Source organism: Eumetopias jubatus, unplaced genomic scaffold (assembly GCF_037043125.1).
Source record: "Eumetopias jubatus isolate StellerSeaLion01/CBP00866 unplaced genomic scaffold, mEumJub1_p1.0 scaffold_1, whole genome shotgun sequence".
NCBI lineage: Eukaryota > Metazoa > Chordata > Mammalia > Carnivora > Otariidae > Eumetopias > Eumetopias jubatus.
The window spans coordinates 121,694,638-121,715,348 of NW_028274807.1; the positions used below are offsets into that span (position 1 = coordinate 121,694,638).

Here is a 20,711-nt window from a genome sequence, read left to right on the forward strand (position 1 = left end):
GCTTGCAGATGAGAAGCATAACCATGTCCAGGCTTGATTTGCTGGTATGTCGTTGGTCCCCTGAAGGTTGTGATGAGAACATGTCTGCCATCAAAATAAAACAACCCTTTATTCTAGCTTCTTCATGCCAGAACCTTCACTGACAGATAGCAACAATATGCTCTTGTTCTTTAACAGTAATTTTTCTTGAATTGAGTATCCTCTAAATAAACAAAAGAAGGTTTTCTTAATGGTTTAATATACATTTACTTAGAACTTACTATATGCCAGGGTTTGTATTAGGTACTAGTAATATGAAGTGAATATAGTTATGTTATTGTTATCAAGGAGTTTATATTCCATAGAGAAAGTGTACAAATCAGTGATTGTTATGATAGAAGTGTTGTTATGGGAATATTATGGAAGCACAAAACAGAGATATGTAACCAAACTTAAGACATTAGGGAGGAGTTCACAGTGGAGGAGACACTTGGAGGTTTTGATGGTGTAGTTGGTGTTAGTTCAATGAAGAGTGTGTTAGTGTTTTACAGAGAAACAACCAATAAGGGGTGTATGTGTTTGTGTATGTATATGGTTGATCCTTGAACAACATAAATTTGAATAACACGAGTCCACTTATACACTGATTTTTTTTTGGTATAGTAGAGTACTGTAAATGTATTTTCTCTTCCTATGATTTCCTTTCCTCTAGCTTACTTTATTGTAAGAATATAGTATGTAATACACATAATGGACAAAATACGTTGACAGTTTGTTATTGGTAAGGCTTCCTGTCAACAACAGGCTATCAGTAGTTGAGTTTTTGGGGACTCAAAAGTTAGACATAGATTTTCAACTGCATGGGGCTGGAGGTGGGAGTTGGTACCTCTAACCCTTTATTTAAGTGTTAGCTTTATAGAGAGAGTGAAGCAGAGGAGGATGGTACAGAAGAATTGGCTCATGTGATTATGGAGACCGAGAAGTCCTGAGATTTTCAGTTAAGGAAGCTGGAAACCCAGGAGAGCTGACAGTGAAGTACTAGTCTGAAAGCAGACAAGCTTAACACCCAAGGTGTTTTAGTTCCAGGCAGGAAAAGACCTGTGTCCCAACTCAAGGCGGTCAGATAGGCAGAGTTCCTTCTTACTTGCTGAAAAGTATGCCTTTTAATAAAACTAAAATAGAATACTATTCAGAACTTCACAGGTTCTCATAAGATCCATCCATATTAGGAAGGGCAGCCTGATTTACTCAGTCTACCCATTCAAATGTTAATTTCATCCAAAAACACCCTCACAGACACACCTAGAATGATGCTGGACCAAATATCTGGGTACCCTATGGCCCAGTCAAGTTAATACCTAAAATTAACCATCACAGATCAACTTGGCATGTATACACAGCTCTGAAAACCATATTTAATCTCCAAATACTGTTGCAAGTTCAGAATTCCCCCTAACATAAAATTACCCTGAGTACAACCAAAAATACACTAACCTCTTTCCCAGCACAAGAAGTAATACCCTTGAGTGTTGTCTCCTCTTCTTGTTTCTCTGAAAATTAAATACGATGTAAATTAATACTTAAATACTGTGGTATAAAGTCAGTACATCTTATGTTACATGATAAAGGAAGGGGTGCCTGGGTGGCTCAGTTGGTTAAACGGCTGCCTTTGGCTCAGGTCATGATCCCAGGGTCCTGGGGATCAAGCCTTGTGTTGAGCCCTGCCCATGGAGCCCTGCACAGGGCTCTCTGCTCAGCAGGGAGTCTGCTTCTCCCTTTCCTTCTGCCCCTCCGCTCTGCTCATGGACATGCGTGTGTGTGTGCACACGTGCGCAGTCTCTCTCTCTCTCTCTCTTGCTCTCACTCAAATAAAATCTTATAAAGGAAAAGAGTGGGAAGGAAACAAAGACTGTGTCTGTGTACATATAACATATACACAGATACACACAAAAACATATGCATACCAAAGTAAGTAGGAGATACTCATGACAGTTAATCCTCATTTCTGTAAACGGTCATGTGGTCATAGCTGGTATTTGTTAACTACCTTCTTCCAACCCATTCTGTAGTCCCTTTGCCTTTAGTAAGCATTTCACTTGTGGTTCTTGACCTGCAGGGTTGACCCAAACCTTCATTCTTTTTTTTTTTTAAGATTTTATTTATTTATTTGACAGAGACACAGCGAGAGAGGGAACACAAGCAGGGGGAGTGGGAGAGGGAGAAGCAGGCTTCCCGCCGAGCAGGGAGCCCAATGCGGGACTTGATCCCAGGACCCTGGGATCATGACCTGAGCCCAAGGCAGACGCTTAACCACTGAGCCACCCAGGTGCCCCCCCCCTTTTATTTTAAGATTTTATTTATTTGAGAGAGAGCACACAGGAGTCAGCAGTGAGCCCAGGTTTCCCCCAAATCTTCATTCTTGAAGAGTTCAGGTCATTAGTAGTCCTACCGAAGTTAGCTTGTAATTGTCCATTGGTCTTAATCACAGGACATGGTCATGCTAAGAAGAGATCTCCTGTATTCTAGACATACTTTTCCTTACATCTGTGGAGTAGTAGGCCAGTTTCCCCATGGTAGTCAGGATCAGTTACTCCAGCCAGCATCATAATGCCTTCTTTGCCTGTTGATCCAAAGACATAAGGAGCACAAAGTGGCTGGGCTAGAATCTTAACTTCCAGTCCAGTGGAATCATTACCATGTCTCCCACTGGAATCATTCTTCCCTCTGTAACTAAGACCTTTGTGCCCATAAAGCATAAGGGTGCAGGAAAAGGAAGCAAAAATTTTGCTAGTGGGTAACTAGGGGTAATAGTGAGTGGTACCACTTCCATTTTTAAACCTTGATTTCTGGACCCTTGAGTCCTGGCTGTGGGAGAAACAGTGTCACGGATGCTGACTCAGAGCATATACAGCTTTCTGGAGAACTTTGCCCAAGTCCTGCAAGGTATTGCCACCTAGCTGGTACTGTAACTTAGTCTTTAAAAAGCCATTCCACTCTCCTGTTAAAGCCAGCTACTTCAGGTTAGTGGGGAACATAGTAAGACGAGGGTATACCATGAGCATGAACCCATTGTTATGCTTCATTTGCTGTGAAATGAGTTTCTTAATCAGAAGCAATGCTGTATGGAATACCACAGTGGTGGATAAGGTGTCCTTTGACTCCATAGATGGTAGTTTGGCAGAAACATCGCATGCAGGGAAGGTAAATCTGTATCGAGAGTTAAGTGTCTATTCCAGTAAGAACAAAATATTGCCCCTTCCATAGTAGAAGCAGTCTAGTGCAATCAACCTGTCACCAGAGAGCTGGCTGACTATCCTGGGTAAATGGGGCTATATCAGGGTCTTGGTGTTGGTCTCTGCGGCTGACACAGCAGTCACTCAGTGGTAGTCATAGCCAGGTAGGCTTTAGTGAGTGGAAGTCCAGATTGCTGAGCACGTGTATAACCCCCATCCCTGCCACCTTGGCCACTTTGTTCATGAACCCATTGGGTGATGACGGGTGATTGGGAAAAGAGGCTGATTAGTATCCACAAAATGGGTCGTCCTATCCACTTGATTATAAAAATGCTCTTCCAAAGATACCCTTTGGTGAACATCCAAGGAGACATATATCTTTTTTTTTGCCTATTCACAGAGGTTATTACTTATCTCTTCCTCAAATTTCCTTGTCACTAATTTTCTAGTCATGTTCCTTCTAAGTCCCTGGCCATCAGCCAAGCTTTGGTCACAGCTCATGAATTGGTATATAATTGCACGTATGGCCATTTCTCCTTCCAAGCAAAGTGAACAGTGAATTGCACTTTCCAAAGTTCTGCCCGATGGGAGAATTTCACTTCAGCACAGTTCTTCAGAAATGTTTCAGAAAGCAGCTGTAGTACCACAGTTGTCAACTTTCATATGGTGCCTACATACTGTGTAGAATCATCTGTAAAGCATGCTTGAGTCTTCTCTTCCTTTGTTAACTGATTGAAGGGAACTCCCTATGAGGCCATGGGTGCAGGCTGGGAAAGAGAAGGTAGTGTAGCAAGAGGGGGAAACCATGGACATTTGAATCACTTCTTCATGTAACTTATTGTGCCTTCAGGACCTACTCTGGCCTAGTCTCACACATACCACTTTCATTTGATGTTGGAGTACTATTTTGCTCACCCATCTTTATGGCTTGGTGGGTCAGATAACACCCAGTTCGTAATGGGCAGCTCAGGTCACATGCTTGCTTGGTGGCCAGTGGTTAAGCATTCAGTACGAAATCCTAGTAACAAGCTAAGAGCTATTTCTCTCAAGGCGAGTATTTATCTGTAGGAAATGGCAGGTGTTTTTTCCAAAATCCTGAGGACTTGTGCTATGGTTTACCTATAGGGGCCAGCCAAAGGCTCCAAACGCATCTCTATCTGCTACTGACAGTTCAAGCACCATTAGATCTGTTGGATCATAGGCCCAAGTAGCACAGCAGTCTGAACTTATTGCAGAACCTTCTCTTGTTTGGGGTCTCATTCAAAACTAGCACCCTTTTAGGTCACTTAGTAAATAGATTGCAGTATATTACCCACATGAGGAGTATGTTGTTGCCTTTACAATGCAAAGAGGCCCACTAGCTATTGTGCCTCATTTTTGGTTGTAGGAGGGGCCACAGCAACAAATTTTTCTTTACCTTAGAAGGGATATCTTGATATGCCCCATACAAATTGAGCCCTACAAGTTTCATTGAGATAAAAGGCTCCAAATTTTTGTTGGAATATTTACTAACTTCTGAGTTGCTGTTTCTTACTCACCAGGTTGGATCAGTCTAATATTATAAAGGTGTCAGAGTGGTATCTTGTTGAGGGTAGAGGCAGTCAAGATCTCTGTAAATTAAATTATGACATAGAGCTGGAGAATTGATATACCCCTGAGAAAGGACATAACCAGACCTTTTCAAACTTCTAGACAATGGCTTTGAAATGACACTAATTCTAGGAGACCCAAAATTGTTGGCCTTGCCAGCTTAAGCAAACTTCTTGTGATAGTTTATTGACAGGTATGGAGGAGGAGATACTTTATTGACAGGTATGGAGGAGGAGATACCTTATTGACAGGTATCCCTCCCTCCATAGGTCAGGGAACCGATATAGGAATTCTGCCAACTGCCAAGTATATCCATTCCAATTATGCATTAAAGAATTGGAGAAATAACCAGAGGATGGGTTTGGGGTTTGGGACCCATTGGGCCCACTGTGAAACATATCTGTGCTAAAACTCTATTGTTAACTTGACTTCCATAAGCACCTACTCTGGTGGACCTCAGTGATAGTTTGGGTCTCCTAGAATTAGTGTCATTTCAAAGCCATTGTCTAGAAGTTTGTAAAGGTCTGGTTATTTCCTTTTCCCCAGTATGCAGTTACCGTGGTAAAAGACCATAGGTTCCTTTGGAGAAGCCAGGGAAAGTAAGTTTCAGTCTCGGCACAGATGAAAACATTGGGGGAAATTATCAACTTTACTGTGTCTAGGTTTGTGGGTGCATGTTAGAGAAATGAGTTCTGAGGGTTTTACTATAGGTGTTGATTATTGTCTGGGTATAAACATCAGACTATAAGCTGTATGTGACTAGGAAGTTATTAGCAAGGTAGTTACATCTAGCTGATATAATCTGAATTCGTGTATTCAATCCACTTAGACAGAATATTTTGTAGAATTAAAAAACCTCTCCCAAACTTGCTTCTTGGTACATTGTTTTTTCCTCATGGCAGAGACTCCCTACCTTGCTATATTTTCCAACCTCTTTATCTCATTTGAAGGCCATTTGTTTCCTCACTCTTAACCTACTCATTCCTATACCTCTCTGGTGCCCACCATATTTTATATCAGATCCTTGTAGTAATTCCCAGTTTCATTATACTTTTATAACTCATTTGCATTGCCAAAGAAACTCCCATAGCTTTTCATAGATGATTTACATTATTTATGTGTAATATATTATTATGTTATGGTTATATTATGATTTTTCATTCATGTTAAAACAGCTATTATCTGTTCCTTTTGGAAAGCCTGTTAATGGTAGTAATAATAGCTAACATTTACTCACCATTTATTCTTCACAACTATATGATACTATTAGTCCCCTTAATTTTATAGTCCTCTTAAATATATCTCATACCTATCGATGTCTCTTATATTCATGGCTACTGTCCCCGTCCAGTCCATTATCTTCTCTCACCTGGATGTCTTCATTAACTTCTTAAATTGTGCCTTTTGTTTCCATTGTTGCATACACATCCCCTGTTCTGCACAGCAGATAAAGTGACCTTTTTAAAATGTAGATGTATTATGTCTTTGCCATTTTTAAAATCCCTGAAGTAATATTCATTGCATGGAGAATAAAATCCAATTTTTTAAAACCGTCTAATTGGCTTTATTAATTGATTCATGAATTGGGCAGTGTCCTGTCTAGCTAATCTAGTAGTGGGGACTTTGAGTTGTAAGATAGAAGGATTTTATAGGCAGAAATGGGGTGGGGCAATTAGCAAAAGAAAAATGATTGTTTTAGAACAGTTACCTTCCCTTAGGGGGAGGGACAGAGGGTCTTATTAAGTGGATTTCCTCATTTTCCTTTGGGGGTTGAGAGGGCCCCTGTGACAGATTACCTTATTAGTACTGACCAGAAAATTCCTGACTGACTGTTAAGACTACACTTCTGGGGACGCCTGGGTGGCTCAGTTGGTTAAGCGTCTGCCTTCGGCTCAGGTCATGATCCTGGAGTTCCGGGATCGAGTCCCACATCGGGCTCCCTGCTGAGCAGGGAGTCTGCTTCTCCCTCTGACCCTACCCCCTCTCGTGCTCTCTATCTCTCATTCTCTCTCTCTCAAATAAATAAAATCTTAAAAAAAAAAAGACTACACTTCTGTGGGGGGGCGTGGCACCTGGATGGCTCAGCCACTTAAACATCTGACTCATGATCTCAGGGTCATGAGGTCAAGCCCTGCGTTGGGCTCTGAGCTCAGCGTAGAGGCTGCTTGGGATTCTCTTTCTCCTTCTGCCTCTGCCCCTCTTCCCACTCGTGCTCACTTTCTCTCTCAAAATAAACAAATAAATAAAATCTTAAAAAAAAAAAAGAAAAGGGGGTGCCTGGATGGCACAGTCAGTTAACCATCTGACTCTTGGTTTTGGCTCAGGTTGTGGTCTCAGGGTTGTGAGATTGAGCCCTGATTAGGGCTCTGCCCTTAGCATAAAGTCTGCCTGAGTTTCTCTCTCCCTCTCCCCTCCACCCACTTGCTCTCTCTCAAATAAATAAATAAATCTAAAAGCGGGGGAGGGGAGGGTTGAAGTTGCAGTTAGGTTAGGTATTAAGCCTCACTTTGGTGACTTGACCTAGCGTTTGGGGCCTGTCATTTTCTTTTAACATTTCCCTTTTGATCAGGCTCTTAGCTTAATGGAGAGATGTGATCAAAATTTAAGGCATTTGTGTCACTATCAGATACTGTTTTGAAGTTCTCAAAGTTTTTTTTTTCCTTTTGTGTCATACCCATTATCCATAGGTTAGGATGTTTTTGCTTAATCCCTGTGGTATTCATAGGTTATGGAAGTCAGTCATTCTCTTTGTTCTTTTTTTGACATTCCAGTCCTAAGGAGTTCATTTACTTGATGGTTAGTGGCTTAACATTTAAAATTTGTGAGAGAATACAATGTACCCCAGAGAAATTATTATGATAACTATAAGCAGGATAATTCCCATTGTTCGGAGTACATTTTGGAGCCGTGGTCCCCAAGACCCAAACCAGTCAAAGAAAGGCCCTGTTGAAGGAGTCACCTTTTAAGCCAAGTAGCTTGCTCAGTGATCTTTTGTAACTGAGTTTCAGCTTCCTGAGAAATGTTGATCCAGATACAGCAGTTGGTGTTGGCCACAGCAGAGATCCTCCTTGTTCAGCTAAAAGATAATCAAGAGTTGTCCTACTATCAAGAACAGCTTTGGCTAAAGAGTCTAAGGATGGTTGTTGGGCTTCTGTTGCTTTAGCAGCAGATTCTGCAGTAATTTTAATAATTGAGGAGAATTTCCTGATCATAGGCTTATTTACATTTATCCCTAACCAGGGAAGTAGGGACCTGCCAAGGGTAGTGAATTCCTGAATCATGAAAGCCTCCTGGCAGGTCCTTTCTAACTCAACAAGGTAACTTCAGGAGATATCTTATCTTATCCCAATAAGATATCTTATTTTGCTTGTGAAAAGTTAGGGGCTCAGTTAGATTTTTCTCCCACCCTGAATTAAAAGTTTGTTTTAAAATCCAGAGGTTACCTCCCTTAAGCAATGGCCTGGGGAGAAAGAGATGAGGGCCTTATCTTTCCAGGTTAATGCCAGAGTAAAAGAAAAGAGAAGGAGAAAGGGTTTCATGTTTAGTTAAGGTTTAAAATCTTGATCCAGGGGCGCCTGGGTGGCTCAGTCATTAAGTGTCTGCCTTTGGCTCAGGTCATGATCCCAGGGTCCTGGGATCGAGCCCCACATCGAGCTCCCTGCTCAGTAGGAAGCCTGCTTCTCCCTCTCCCACTTTCCCTGCTTGTGTTCCCTCTCTTGCTGTGTCTCTCAAATAAATAAATCTTTAAAAAAAATATAAAGTCTTGATCCATTGCCTTGGGCAGAAGCAGTCTGCCTTGAGGTCAGCTGTATCTCTTCCTCATCAGTTTGAGTTAAAGGTCACCAAGCATCTGTACAGGACCAGGTTGGAGGTGGAACCTTCATTAGCTGTGAGATGTATACCCAAGGCTTAATACCTTTTAGTTTTTCTGCAGTGTAGTGGTCAAGAGCACTTCTAAGGTCCCTTCCAATGGGGCTTGACAGCTGTTTTCCTCTGATGACATTTCCAGAACAACCAGTCACCAAGCTCTAGACTGTGACCAAAAGGAACCTTTGAATTGGGATCCAAGAAGTCTTTTTTAACCTGTTGATGATAAGCTTGAGAATAAGATATTAGAGATTTACAGTAGCTAGTCTTGAAAAGCATGAGACAACAAGGGACCAGCATAAGGCTGTATACTAATAGACATTGGTCTTCTGGTGACTGTCACATGTGGAGTAACTTTGTTTCCTAAAGGGGTAACTACTAATAGCAAGACCAAAGGTAATACCTTAGGCCAGCAAAGTCCAGTAGTTTAGGCAAGTTTAGAAATTTTAAGTTTGAGAATCCCATTAGTTCTCTCAGCCTTGCCTGATGATTTGAAGGTGATAGGGACAGTGTTAATGCTAAGAAGTTTACTAGGTTTTCATTAAGCCTCATGTGATTTGTCCAGTGAAGTGGGGGCCTCCATCACTGGAGATTGTGGAAGGTTTACCACAAGTGGGAAATATATTTTCCAACAGTTTCTTTGCCACTGTGAGGGCATCAGCCTTGGAGCTTGGGAATGCTTCAACCCATCTGGAAAACACACTTAAAATAACAACATATTGGTAATCCATACTAAGTGGCAATTGAATGAAGTCATCTGCAGATATTCCAAAGGTCCAGAAGGAGGAAGGAGGTCTGAGATCTCTTGGGACAAAAACAGTTATTCTCAGATTATGGACCTGACAGGTCAGACATTGCTGGTAGACTGTGTTTGCAATTTAATAAAAGTCTTTTTACCAATCTCTATTCAAAATTTATGTCATCTTAACTGCATTTTGGTGGGTAAAGGAATGCAAAAACTAAAAAACTGGAGTTTGCCAGGGAGTCAGCAAGAACCAAGCGGCCATCTTGGGTTTCTCATAGCCTCAAACTGTTTGTTTAACTTAGAGCTATTGCTTACCCATGTTCATTTCTCTACTTCAGGAGCAAGTCCATCGGGATGGCAAAAGTCTGGCAGTGAGGGGCAGGTTTTGCAGAAGCAGAATGGATTTCTTCCACATGTGCCACAGTCTTTATAGATCGTGTTACTGTTGCCTTAGCTTGAAAGTCAGCTGGGGCATTTTTCTGATACTCAGGTTTTGTTTTGTTTTGTTTTTTAAAGATTTTATTTATTTATTTGACAGAGACAGTGAGAGCAGGAACATAAGCCGGGGGAGTGGGAGAGGGAGAAATAGGCTTCCCGCTGAGCAGGGAGCCCGATGTGGGACTCGAGCCCAGGACCCTGGGATCATGACCTGAGCCGAAGGCAGAGCTTAACGACTGAGCCACCCAGGTCCCCAGATACTCAGGTTTAATCCTTTTAAGTGTGAGCCTCAGTTTTAATGACAGCAATTTCTGAAGGGAAGGCAGTAACAGTAAGAAGATGATTTACTTCTGCCAGTTTTGATTGGGGTGTCGGAGGATGTCCTAAACCTTTTAAGATAATCAGAATTACAAGTGATTAATAAATACTACATGAGGACTTACCAGATTTCTAGGAATTTCATAAAATTTTTAGAACACACTTTGTGAAGAAGGCTTACTATTACTTCTTGTTTGACAATATTTTCTACATAATTTAACATATCAAATAAACCTAATTAGTTTAACAGATCCCTTGAAATGTTCCAGGAGGTCCTTTGGAAAGATCCCAAAGTTTCTTCCAGGTCAAAAAGAACATTTATAATTTGATTTTGAGAAGTTTGCGGGGAGGGGAGAAGTTTTAAAGCCCTTGAATAAATAGGATCACAGATCATTATGAAACTTAATACTTAATTATCTATTAGCAAAACTAGTAAAACTTAGCTTTTTTAATATTGAGAAGACTCAGTTTTCTTAAGTAATCAATGACCTGATAAAGACAGCAACCACAGGAAATTATTTTGATAAAACACAGTATCTTTGTTTTGTAGGCAGATCACTTAAAGAAACTGCTAGTCTGTTATCAAAAGTAGACTGAAAGTTAAAAAAAAAAACTGAAATTCTAATTTTATACCAGCTTACTTTTGATATTAAAACTTACATTCCAGTCTTAGTCCTGACCACATACAGAATTCCTTTCCAAAAATTTTTCACAAACTTTCTACAGCTTTTTTCCCCTCAAAAATATATCTTTGTTTATCATACCTTCTTTTACCAAAAACACACATTTGCTTTCTTTGCATATGGAGATGTTTCCCTTATTTCTGCTGGCTTTAATTGCATACATTAGTTAGAATTCTTAATCGTTAGAAACCTTAGTTCCTGGTAAAAACCTAGAGGGAATTATGAACTGTTAACACCAGCATTCTTTAGATTTGCAAGTTTATGAATACATTTCATAATTTCTAGAAGCATATGCCTTTTTTCAATTTTCCAGTGCACTAACACATCCAAATATCTTTTAGTTTCTCTGTAATAAGCCAAAAGTAGATAAACCCATGCTCAGTAATTAATATTTCAGTATTTTCTTATTTGGAAATGATGTAAATACTCAGCAGATCTCTATTACTTATTTTAACTTAGCAAAACTGTAAAGTTTCAAGTTACCAGAGATTTGGGAAGCTATTTGTAAGTGCATACACAATAAAATATAATTGTTGCTAAAAATTTTATTAACTCTTATTCCACTTAATCTGTTTAAATCATTTGTTCTCAACAGTTATTTATTTTACCCATGAAAGCTTCATGAGACATTAGACAAAATCAGCCATCATTGTAAGTTATTTTTCTGCTGACAAATTAGAACAGAAATACATGAATTTAGCTAGTAAATTCAGGTAGAATAAAAGTTGTTTACCATATACTCAATGTTGATAACTCTAAAGACATGCCTGTTTCCACTCAATCAATGAACTTAAACTTGCTTTAATTTACCAAAAATTATTCCAGAGCATATGAACTTGAAAAAACTTTTGGGATAGTTTCTGTTACATCTCTGAGAATTTTGTGAAGTCTAAATTTATATTAGTGCTTCTGTTTTTTTTGTTTGTTTGTTTAATAAATAAACAGAGCTCTTCTACAAATTAATTTTGACAGTCCCATCTGGAGATAGAAAATACTACACATTTAAAACAAATAAATGAACACACATACCAACACAGATGGAAGCAAACAGAGACCTTATATCTTAGAGCTTTAAATTACTACCGTGGGGGAGCCTGACTGGCTCATTTGTTAAGTGTCTGCATTTGGCTCAGGACATGATTCCAGGGTCTTGGGATCGAGCCCCGCATCGGGCTCTCTGCTCCACGGGAAGCCTGTTCTCCCTTTCCCACTCCCCCTGCTTGTGTTCCCTCTCTCGCTGTGTCTCTCTCTGTCAAAAAAATAAAAAATATCTTAAAAAAAATAAATTACTACCATGAATTAGGCATAATATAAAAAACTCACTGCTTATGAAAAATAATTGGCTCCAAATTGTTTTTCTGATAGATGGAATAAGTTCAGATTATCTGCTTAGGGGCCTAAACCTTTTTCTAATACTTGTAGAGAAGAGTCTTAAGAATTATATTTGTTCTTAAGTTCCAAATGACCTTTTTTCAAACTCTTTTGATAAGAATTACCTCCCTGAAGTTTACTTGTCAAAGAGATGGTCTAGATAAGAATTATGGAGAGGACTGTGATATGACATGTATTATCTCAAAGGCACAGGGAAAAAAATGCGAGCTCTTCCTATAACTTTTGTTCTCTTAAAGCCAGAATTTATAATACTTATAAGCCTATTGAGATAAATAGGGGAGGTTTTGGGTTTGGTAAAAAGTATTGATGGATTTTGAGTTGTTTCTCAGCCACATCTCTGGTCCTGTAAAGACTAGATTTGTAAAACAAGGACAACTGTTTTTCAATTTCTCAAAGACTTGGGTTGCTGCCTAAATGATATCAAAGGGCTAACACCTATGCACCTATGTTAGAGTGTTTTTCTTTCCCGCTGGGTAAGCATAAGGGAGAACGCCTAAAAAAGTTCCTATCAGGCTCTGAATAATAGCTTCCAATTTGGCCAAATTTCTCATCATGAGGTTATTAAGTCCTTTCAAATATCTTGTCAGATTTCAACCTTGACAAAGTCAACTGTTTCTGGCAGTATTAAACAATCCCATGGACCTAAAAGGCATCTTCAAAGTATATGCAAAAGATGTTATCCTTACAAGATCTAGGGTTACTCCTAAATATAACCAAAAGAAAGAACAACTTGAATATCTCAGGTGAGCAGATAGCCAAGCCTTAGGATATAAAACAAGACCAGCAAGAAAGAAAGACTTTTCTCTGGGAGAGAAAGGATCAGTAACCAATTGGTCAGGAGCTGGAAAGAAAGGGACAATGTGAGATTTTATTTCCCTCTCTTGACTGGGCTCCAGAGGTAATCTGCTTATGGACATTTTCAGAATCCTCTCCCTGGGTTTAAGAAATTCCATGACTGGCCCTTAGTTTTGCCTTTGAGCAAGATGTGAAAGTTAGGAGAAGAGAATGGCCCATAGCCTCAGGTGGTCCTATTTTATAAGCTAACTGTTTAATAGTTTCTTTAGAGTAAAAAGGCAATTGAGACAGAGGGTTATTAGAATGGATACTCAAAGGAGAGAGGGGAGCAGTAGAAATTATTTGTCTTATGCCTCAGTCTGTTACAGTCTTTCGTTTTAAATACCCTTTCTCTTTAATTTTTTTTCTTTTCTCTTTTTTAAAGATTTTATTTATTTATTTTGACAGAGAGCAAGAGAGGGAACACAAGCAGGGGGAGTGGGAGAGGGAGAATCAGGCTTCCCACTGAGCAGGGAGCCTGATGCGGGGCTCGATCCCAGGACCCTGGGATCATGACCTGAGCTGAAGGCAGATAGCTAACTACTGAGCAACCCAGGCGCCCCTCTCTTTAATTTTTCATTAGCCTTTTGCAGTGAATCTTCAATGAAACTATTTTGGAATTTTGAAACTTAGAGGCTGCTTCATACTAATAAGTGCATATCCCATTCTGTTTATTTAATTTGGGAACACTTGCTTTCAAGTGCATTTTTTTTTTTTTAAGATTTTATTTATTTACTTGACACAGAGACAGCAAGAGAGGGCACACAAGCAGGGGGAGTGGGAAAGGGAGAAGCAGGCCTCCCGCCGAGCAGGGAGCCCAGTGTGGGGCTCGACCCCAGGACCCTGAGATCACGACCTGAGCCAAAGGCAGTCGCCCAACCAACTGAGCCACCCAGGCGCCCCTCAAGTGCATTTTTTAAATGTTTTATTTAATTGGAAATTTCCACATAGTGGCCATTACATTTCTAGGTTTTCTTCAGTAAGGTTTTGCCATTTTACTAGCTATCTGAAATTTCTAAGACTGTAGTGTGTTGTTTCTCTCATTTGAATGGGGGCCCCCAAACGTGGGGCTATGGTAGCATAGAAGCTGGTGGCACTGGCAGTGAAAGGATTCACCCAAGGCAGAACAAAGGAGATAGAAGTTTATTGAATACACTGCAAGGGAGCGGTGGACAGGACAGCAAAGGAGAGACTGTCTGCAATGAGGCAGTGGGTGGGGGCTGTTTTTAAAGCGGGAAGGTGAGGAGGTATGGGGATCTATGGAATTACCCCTTTTTTGGTCACTGTGCCTGGTTGAAATAGTCCATTGGTCAGTTAGGGCTTATGGATATTTTGAAGTGGGTCACCTGGTGGGCCTGTCTGTATTCAGCCCGGTGCCCACTGTGGGCCCTTTTGCTTTGTTTTACATTCGATTGCTCAAGCCTGTTGTCTAAAAGTGGCCTCTACATGTAATTCTTAGACATAATTATAATAAGCAGTTGTGCTGGAAGCTGGTGTGCTCACCTCTTTAGATTTAAAGGATCCTATTTGTTTTAGCTAGACCTTTGGGTTTCTTGGAGCCAGACTAGTACCTAAGAGGGACGTGTGGTGAGGTTTGGAATTGTGGGGTGTTTTATAGTGTACCTTGTTGCACAGAAATTTTCTTGCTGTTGGCGGGTAACCTAGTGTCAGCCTAACTCATTCCATGACCAACTTACCCTATTACAGGAGTCTTCTTGAAGTGGCAGATGCTCTAAGAGCCTTTGACTGCTTGCCCCATTTTTTGACCTCTGAGATCCCTCTTAGCAGTAGCCTTTATCTTTAAAAAACAAGACAGAAAAACATATGTACCTTACTAGATCATCAGTGACCAAGAAATGTTACTGTGTCCTGGCCAAGAGAAAGCCCTGGATGTACCACTAGTTTCCTTGGAACCTTGGACTGGGGAAGGGATAAACCAGCAAATCCCAAGCAATATGGAGTATGGACTAATTCCGAATAAAATGGAGAACCACAGCTGCCTCCAACAGTTCCCAACATGGAATCTGGGGAAGGATTCCAAACAAATATAGAGAATTGCAGACTAAACTGTCAGCAGTTTCCAATATGGAATCCAGGGACAGAACTAAGATTGGGGTTTTCCACCTGGGAAATTGTATTCTGAAATACAAATTAGCCTACAAAATAGGCTAGGGGCTTTAGCTCTGGGCAGACCCGTCTGCCTGCTCAATTGGGCTTCAGGGTGAACTGCCAGCTAAGCTGAGCTCTGGGCAGAGCTATCTGCCAACTCGATCTGACCTGCCCTGTAAAGGAAGGTCAGATCGGGAGCTTGATACAAAGAGAGCAGAGCTCAGAGCTGAGAGGAAAATGGCGAGAAAGATAATAAATTGAAAACAGTTCATGGTACCACACCTATGTTTCTCATCCCTGAATTCCATGGGAAGTTTGCTTCAGATCCTGAAGCTACCACAAAAAATTCAACTGAGTGAATTTTAGTTGGCTTTATTAATTGATCATGAATACAGCAGTATCTCACTTAGAATGTAAGGGGATCTTCCTCAAACTTTTTACCAAAGCCTATAAGGCCCCACTTCATGAGGTCCTACTTCATTGACCTCACTCATGATCAAATCACACCATACATTTCCTTGGTTCTCTGGGAACCTCAGCTTGACTTTTATAACATCAAACATATGACATATGTATGATCACATTATTTTTACTCTTAATTGATGAGTAGCAAGGGGAAGACTCTATGCTTTACATGGCAGTTCTTGTTATCACTGTAAATCTATGGAACGACAGGGTGTTGAATCACTTAAAGTATTTGACTTACGGCCATGTGGGTATTTAGGACACTCTTCCAGGAAATGGATATCAACACGATTAGTGATGGGGACTGAAAATTCCCAACTGTACAAACATAGAAGAAATTCAAATTTGAAATACTTCAAAAAGTTCCTGTTTGCACAGTCTGTTTTTCAACTGGTTCCCTTTTCACCAGTGTTTGTACAGCTCCTGAAACTGTTGAGAAATGGAGTGTCTGTGGCTAACTTGGCAAGCTTCAGCCATCTCGATTTTCATCAAGCTACATAGAACCTTCCAGTTTCCTGTGAGCAAGCCCTCAGCCTGTCTATAAAAACTGCATGACTGAATTCATCTCCCTACAGAGTCTTAGTGGTTTCTTTTCATAGAAGCAAAGTTCGAAAATGAAAACGTTGTGTAAAATAAGTCTCCTGTTAATGGAAATTCAAGCCAAGGTGTTGATAATATTTGTTGTGTACATGTTTTATATGCTTGTTATAGTTGATTTACATGTTAATATAAATGGGTTTATCTTAACAAGCTGTTTCAGCTTTAATAACATAATAAAATAAAATACTGTTTTTTATAGCTTATGGTTGGCCAAGGCTGTTTCTAATGGATTTTTGTGTAACATGACATGGAAAGACCTCAGTTATTAGAAGTTGGCTTTTTTAAACACAATGGTTTTGATTCGGTTGGCCACTGTTGATTGACCTTGTACTAACTGCATAAGTTATTTTTTTTTAATTTGCATAAGTTTTGATAGCCAGAATTACTTCATAAAAACAAGTAATGTAGACTTGGACAACAAATACTGTTCTCTATATTCATATTTATTTTATTACACGATAATTCATTTAACTATACTACTCATGGAAAGAGAATATAAGAATATATTGAGAAGATGTCACACCAGAGTGATGACAAGAACTAGATGTTAAGGTTGAATGGCAGGAGCCCCAGGATTACTTGTACACAGATTTTCCTCCTACACTATGAAGCTGGCCAAATGGAGTGGTTCAGATTGTGTTTCAAATTCTACTACTCATTGAGCTGCAGAGTTCTGAGTACTTTGTCATACTTATCTTCTTAACCACAATCTGTGTCCCTTTATTTTCTCTGATTTTTAATATTTCATTTAAGAAAAGGATTAAAGAACATTTGAAAAACGGTGCTTTAAGTAACAAGGGATAAAAATGAGTTTTTTACTCTGTTGTATCTAGTATGCTTGTCATAAATCAAGCACTGATTTTACTTTGGCTGGTTGTCAAGTGTTTGTGTTGGGGAGAGGAAGGGAGTGGTTATTAATAATGATCACATGATACTATAGTACTTTATATTATTTTTAACCATAAATAAATTTTGTTGGTGGGGAAACTTATTTTTCAGGTTGAAGCACTCAATAAGTTAAAAACTTTAAATAGTTTAATCAAACTGAATGCGATGAAGCTAAACAGAGCCAAAGGGAAGGAGGCCATGCATACTTGTTTAAAACAGAATGCTTACCGGGAAGCCCTCTCTGACCTGCAGTCGCCTCTGAATCCATGTGTTATCCTCTCAGAACTCTAGTAAGTGACCATCTTTGCTGTGCTCAGTGAATTTTCCATGAAAATAGCAATGCAGAAAGGATTTCTGAGTGACTGCCTTGCAGGAGCAGTAGGGCTAGCTGTTAGCCCCCATAAGTACAATGTATTTACAGAAGGAAAATCTTAAATTTCTCAAAGGTGAATGTGTGCATTAGGATGTATGCCTATTAGCTAAATTTACCTGTGGGGTTCATGAAAGTCATTATAAGTTATTTTCCTTTCAATTGTATGTGACTAAATTTGTTTTCTTTATTACTGGGTTCTAAGAGTTAAAAATCCTATGTGTGCAAAATGTTGGCAACCATCATAGATTATTTACTAATTTATTTTCCTATTTCAAAATGAAATTTTAAATTAATTTGGAAGATTATTTCTCACTTTTTTATTCCCTTCAAAAGTACTAATGGAAAAGTAATGATATATATTCCCATATGTCAGTATTCAAAATTGATCCCTCTTTAAGAAATCAAGAATGAACCCATAATATTCCTGATTTTAATCCAATGATATGATCTGGTTACATATAATAACATAAGGAAGAATAAAGAAAGAAAAGGAGGAATTTTAAATGTAGGTAATGAGAAGGATGAATCTGGGTTTTCAATCTAGCCCATCTGGCATCACTACATGCCAGCCAAAGCTGTCGCCCTAGTTACTTTTTTACCAAGAGGTTATGTTCTGGTTCTGACTTCTGCAGACCTGAATGAAACAGGTGAGGGTTTTCCCCAGATCTAATATATCATGGTAAAACTATAGTCTTGCCATTTCTTCAAGTTGAAGTGGGCTAATTTTCTCCTTGTTTGATTTCAGTGTTGAAAAGTGTAAATACATGGATTCCAAAATGAAGCCTTTGTGGCTCGTGTACAACAACAAAGTGTTTGGTGAGGATTCAGTTGGAGTGATTTTTAAAAATGGTGATGGTATGTACTGAGGTTTTTTTTGTTGTTGTTGTTCTTCCTGCTTTTTCTTTAATACAGTTGCCATCTTACACAGTACCAAATTCCTTAGTATTTTTCATTTGTTGTCAGTTTGCTTTATCTGAAAGGTGATGTGTAAATGTGTAACAGATCCTAGCCAAGAGGTAGCTATCAATGGTCATAAGATTGAATTTGGCATGTCCTAAATCCCTTTATTTTTCCTTTTAGAAAATAATGTTTGCAGCTTACTTATATACATTGTTCTAATAAATCTTTCTTTTTTTTCCCTACAAAATACAAAGTCTAATTCTTTGGTAAAAAGCTTGTGAAGTACAAGAGAATATTTTCAATAGTATATTCATATATTCTGTTTCAGGGATAACAACTTTGATATTGCTGCCATAGTTTTGTATTTTAATTAAAATATCTTACTGACTCCTATTTTCGAAAGGAAATGCCTCTGAGGTGATTACACCAACCAGAAGGCAAGTTATGACAACCACCAAGACAAGTCATGTAAAATTCACTGAGCTTCAGGTTCTTTGTGTTCATAAGGATTATAGTATTTGTATGTTGGGTTTATTAAAAGGAATTAAAGGAACATAAGTAAATGTGCTTTTATCTATTTTAAATTGAACTTGTGTTTTGCTAGACATCTAACCACACTTGACCATATGAATGTCATTATGTGGAACTCAGTAATATGATAATGAATAAAATCAACTATTATAGTTCTGTAACCCATCATATAATTACTTAAATGATTTTTAAGTAATTATTTTTTTAAGAACTTCCTGTGCATTGTTAAACACAACCAGGAAAGAAAAAAATTAGCAGAGTGAATTGTATGGATTTTGTGTTACATAGTGTGTGTGTGTGTGTGTGTGTGTGTGTGTGTGTGGGTATAGCATTACTGTGTTATATAGTATTACAACATCCATACAATTAGTATAGTAGATACATGTGGTAAACAATGAAAAATACTGGTTTTTTTCTTAAGTAATCTCTACACCCAACATGGGGCTTGAACTCATGACCCTGAGATTAAGAGTTGCATGTTCTACCGACAGAGCCAGCCAGGTGTCCCAATTAAAAATATTGTTTAACTTAATTTAGTTAATAGTGTTATGGGCACATGCTAACCAAGAAATCTAATATTTTTTTTAAGATTTTATTTATTAGAGCATGAGAGCAGGGTGAGGGGCAGAGGGAGAAGCAGACTCTCCACTGAGCAGGGAGCCTGATGCAGGACTCGATCCCAGGGCCTTGGGATCATGACCTGAGCCAAAGGCAACCACTTAACCCACTGAGCCACCCAGGCGCCTCTAAACCTAATATTTAACAAAATAAATATGGTCAACGTTAAAATTTTGGGAAAATATTAGCACAGTATTTGTCAGTGGTTTTAGTTAATTCTGGCTGAATTAGCTAATCTTGAATTAATGTTATGAGACAAATGGAAAGCGTTTATAATAAAGCAGGATTTTCCCCCCTTAGATTTACGACAAGATATGTTGACACTCCAAATGCTGCGCTTGATGGATTTACTTTGGAAAGAAGCTGGTCTGGATCTTCGGTGAGATTTCTGTTGAATTTATTTTTGTCTCATGTTGTATTCCTTCCACAGCAAAATTTTTAAAACTTCTTTTTTATTCCTTCCCTCTTATTAATTGTTGTTCATGGTTATATTTACATAGCATTTTACACTTTATGGTGTATTGTCAATGTTTGTCTTATTGAAGCATCATCAGATGTAAAACTGTATATGTACAGAGATTCCAGAAAGAAAGAAGAGGCTTGAACTTCCAGTAAAGCCTGGACAGACAGCAAGAGTCACACTCTATCTAACCTAAGGTTTTGAAGGTGCTCTCATGGAGGATGCACTGGTTGGTGGTCATGGGAATGACAAAGCCAGAGAAGGGCCTGCACATCTTCATAGCCTGGTAACATTGATGCCTCTACCTCAGCGGTGCTCTTAGGGTTTTCAGCTTGTCACCATTATCAGGGGTAGACAGCAGAACAGCAGGTATATGGCAGCAGATAAAAAGAAAACATAATGGATTTTAAAAGTTTAATCATTATCAAATCTTCTAAGGTGAGGAGCAAATGAAGATAATTACAAACAAAATATTCGTTATATTTGTATAAAAATATAAGATTTGAATCTTATAAACCTAAAAAATTAAAAATCAAGCTTCAGACTAGGTATAATATTCATAATGAACAGGACAGAAGTCTATAATCTAAATATTTAAAAAGCTTATAGAAAGAAATATGGAGAAAAGATGTGAAAAAGCTATTCATACAAGATACAAAATAAATACACTGATAATTACGTGAACACA

The 20,711-nt window shown here is 38.9% G+C and overlaps 1 protein-coding gene across 5 annotated transcripts in view; it reads left to right on the forward strand.

Moving 5' to 3' along the window:
* Window positions 1–20,711, forward strand: part of PIK3CB (phosphatidylinositol-4,5-bisphosphate 3-kinase catalytic subunit beta) — a 197,043-nt gene that overhangs the window by 150,957 nt on the left and 25,375 nt on the right. For all 5 annotated transcript variants that reach the window (XM_088026062.1, XM_028099135.2, XM_028099136.1 and 2 more), the window contains 3 exons: window positions 17,253–17,431; window positions 18,260–18,369; window positions 19,864–19,942. In XM_088026062.1, coding sequence (XP_087882188.1) covers window positions 17,253–17,431; window positions 18,260–18,369; window positions 19,864–19,942 — 368 coding nt within the window. The remainder of the gene's footprint in view (window positions 1–17,252; window positions 17,432–18,259; window positions 18,370–19,863; window positions 19,943–20,711) is intronic.